Source organism: Paramisgurnus dabryanus, chromosome 18, assembly GCF_030506205.2.
Source record: "Paramisgurnus dabryanus chromosome 18, PD_genome_1.1, whole genome shotgun sequence".
In the NCBI taxonomy this organism is placed as follows: domain Eukaryota; kingdom Metazoa; phylum Chordata; class Actinopteri; order Cypriniformes; family Cobitidae; genus Paramisgurnus; species Paramisgurnus dabryanus.
Window position 1 is genome coordinate 25,533,162 of NC_133354.1, and position 2,604 is coordinate 25,535,765.

Sequence of the window (2,604 nt, forward strand, 5' to 3'; positions counted from 1 at the left end):
ACAGTGTCATTGTAAATCAAAATTTTTGCCGTTTTGGAAGTGACTACTAGATGATTACTAGTTTGACAACAAAAACTGAAAAAATGTCAATTATAACATCTTAATAGACATATAACTGCATTAGAATACAGTACGTGAACGTTCAAAGAGTGAAACTGAAATAGATCTGAAGTGCCAATACTAGTCTGAATGTAATGCTGCGTTCTAGGCAACCCGTAACCCGTAAATCATGACCTCAAAACCGCGAATCACGACTCTGAACTGGGAGTACATCGATCTAGTACGAGTTCAGGGGTGGGAAGTCACGGGTTTGACTGCCGTTCCAGCGCACTTTCACAGGTAGAAGGTTGTTAAAACACGGGTTACAGACTGCCTGGAAAGCATACACCCAGTTTAGAGTCGTAAGTCGTGGTTTTGAAGTCGTAATTCACAGGCTCAAAAACCTGCCTGGTACACAGCATTAATATTATAAATAAAATTGTTACAATTTTGCAAATTAGCATTTAGCCTCATACAATGTCATAGTCTCACAAAATTCCATGGAAAACATTGTGGGTGGTAAAGGCAAAAGCAACTGTGATCATGGTAACAAGCACAATACATAATTTTTCCCCATATGACTGACAACAGCATCATAGAACACCTTTGAACAACTTATATAAAGCAAGAATCTAAAGATTTCTTTATAGAAGAGCAAGCCGATGCAATGTAACACTGATTCAGACACTACTCAATAACAGTAATTTGGTCTGGAAAATAGTAAACCAACTAAATTGATAATAACAGAATCATCCTAGTGTAAGTATGCAATGGATTTTGTTTCTTGTAGTACTACTAAACAGTACAGATTACTTTGTGCTTTAAAATGGGAATTAGTGTGGGATATGATGAATAATCAGAAAACAAGCCATGTATGTTATTTATAAAGATTTATTATAACAAAACTTTTGGCCAATAGGAGCTTAGATTAAAAAATTATAGAATGAAATTAACCAAATTCTCTCGACACATATTGTATGATTACCAAATACTTTCACTGTCAATCTGCTTGATCTGAGCATTGCCCCATTCAGAAATATCAGTTTATTAGCAGAATACCCTAAAGAGTTTGATACAAAATGCTAATTTATAAGAAAATGTGTTGTGTTTTAGAGGTTTTGCATCTGAGCTCTTTATATGTTCCTCATAGGAAGCATGCGCTGAAATTTTCATTATGATTTTGAACAGACTGTTTATTAATCTGTCTACAGGTTTTGTGCAAATGGACAACCTGACATTTACTAACAGCCTTCTGCTGGTGGAGGGACTGAAAGTTACACCTCAGTCATCTTATCCTGTCTTTATTCTGCTTCTGTTAGCTTATATCTTTGGAATGGGATGTAACATTATTCTTATAATTCTCATTTCAACACAGAAGAATCTGCATCACCCTATGCATTTTCTGTTTTGTAATCTACCACTGAATGATATATTAGGTACCACTGTCATTTTGCCACGCTTATTACAGGATATTTTAAAAGAAGCTTCTGAGCGATATATAACCTATGTTGAGTGTGTTGTTCAAGCTTATTTTGGGCACATATTTGCAGCAGCATGCCACTATGTGTTGATAATAATGGCCTTTGACCGATATATAGCTATATGTAATCCATTACGATATTCATCCATTATGACAAATAAAATGGTAATTAAATTATCAGCATCAGCCTGGGGGTTGGCAGTATTTGTAGTATCTATTATGTTAGGCCTCACAATACGTCTTTCTCGCTGCAGATATAAAATTGAAAATCCTTACTGCGACAATGCCTCACTGTTTAAACTGTCCTGTGAAGATGTGTCTGTTAATAATGTGTATGGACTCATTTACACTGTTACTGTTTTAATCTTTTCACTTGGGTCTGTATTTTTAACATATTTAAAGATTGCTACTGTGTGCATTGTCAGCAAAAACAAAGCGCTTAACAGCAAAGCCATACAAACCTGCAGCACTCATTTAGCTGTTTATTTAATCATGTTTGTATCTGGAGCCACTATGATTTTTCTCCATCGCATTCCTGAATACTCTGACAACAGAAAACTAGCTAGCATAATGTTTCACATTGTACCAACAGGATTGAATCCATTAGTTTATGGCTTACAAACCAAAGAGATAAGAGAAAAGTTTGTTCAACTTGTTTGGCGTAGAAACAAACTCATAGCAAAAAAATGAATATGTTTTAATAAGGTATGGAAAATTATCTTCATGTATATGAAGAATTATCTTCTTTATATGAAATTGTTGCGTGATCTGTGGGTGATTATGTGAATCAAAAGAAGAAATTATGATTTCAAAACAAATTATCAACAATATTCTTTGAACTGTTCAAGGCACATAATGAACTTTGTTTAGCATTCTTTATATTTAGACTGTATTCTGCTTTGGCCTAATTTCACTTATTTGTAATTTAAAAAGTTTATTATTTTTGTTAAACACATTTACAATTGTTCAAACTATGCATATTGTAAGAGTTTAGAAAAATATCTATTTTGAGGTTTAGCTTTTAATATATGGCAACTGTAAATTGTCCTTTAGATTTCAATAAAATTACTATGCGTTCACATATT

The 2,604-nt window shown here is 33.6% G+C and overlaps 1 protein-coding gene across 1 annotated transcript; it reads left to right on the forward strand.

The window, feature by feature from the left end:
* Positions 1–1,261: 1,261 nt before the first annotated feature.
* LOC135776834 (olfactory receptor 1L4-like) lies at positions 1,262–2,209 on the forward strand. The gene is made up of 2 exons (XM_065287752.1): positions 1,262–1,609; positions 1,739–2,209. Exons 1-2 carry the CDS (start codon positions 1,262–1,264, stop codon positions 2,207–2,209), a joined length of 819 nt encoding a protein of 272 aa, XP_065143824.1.
* Positions 2,210–2,604: the final 395 nt, after the last annotated feature.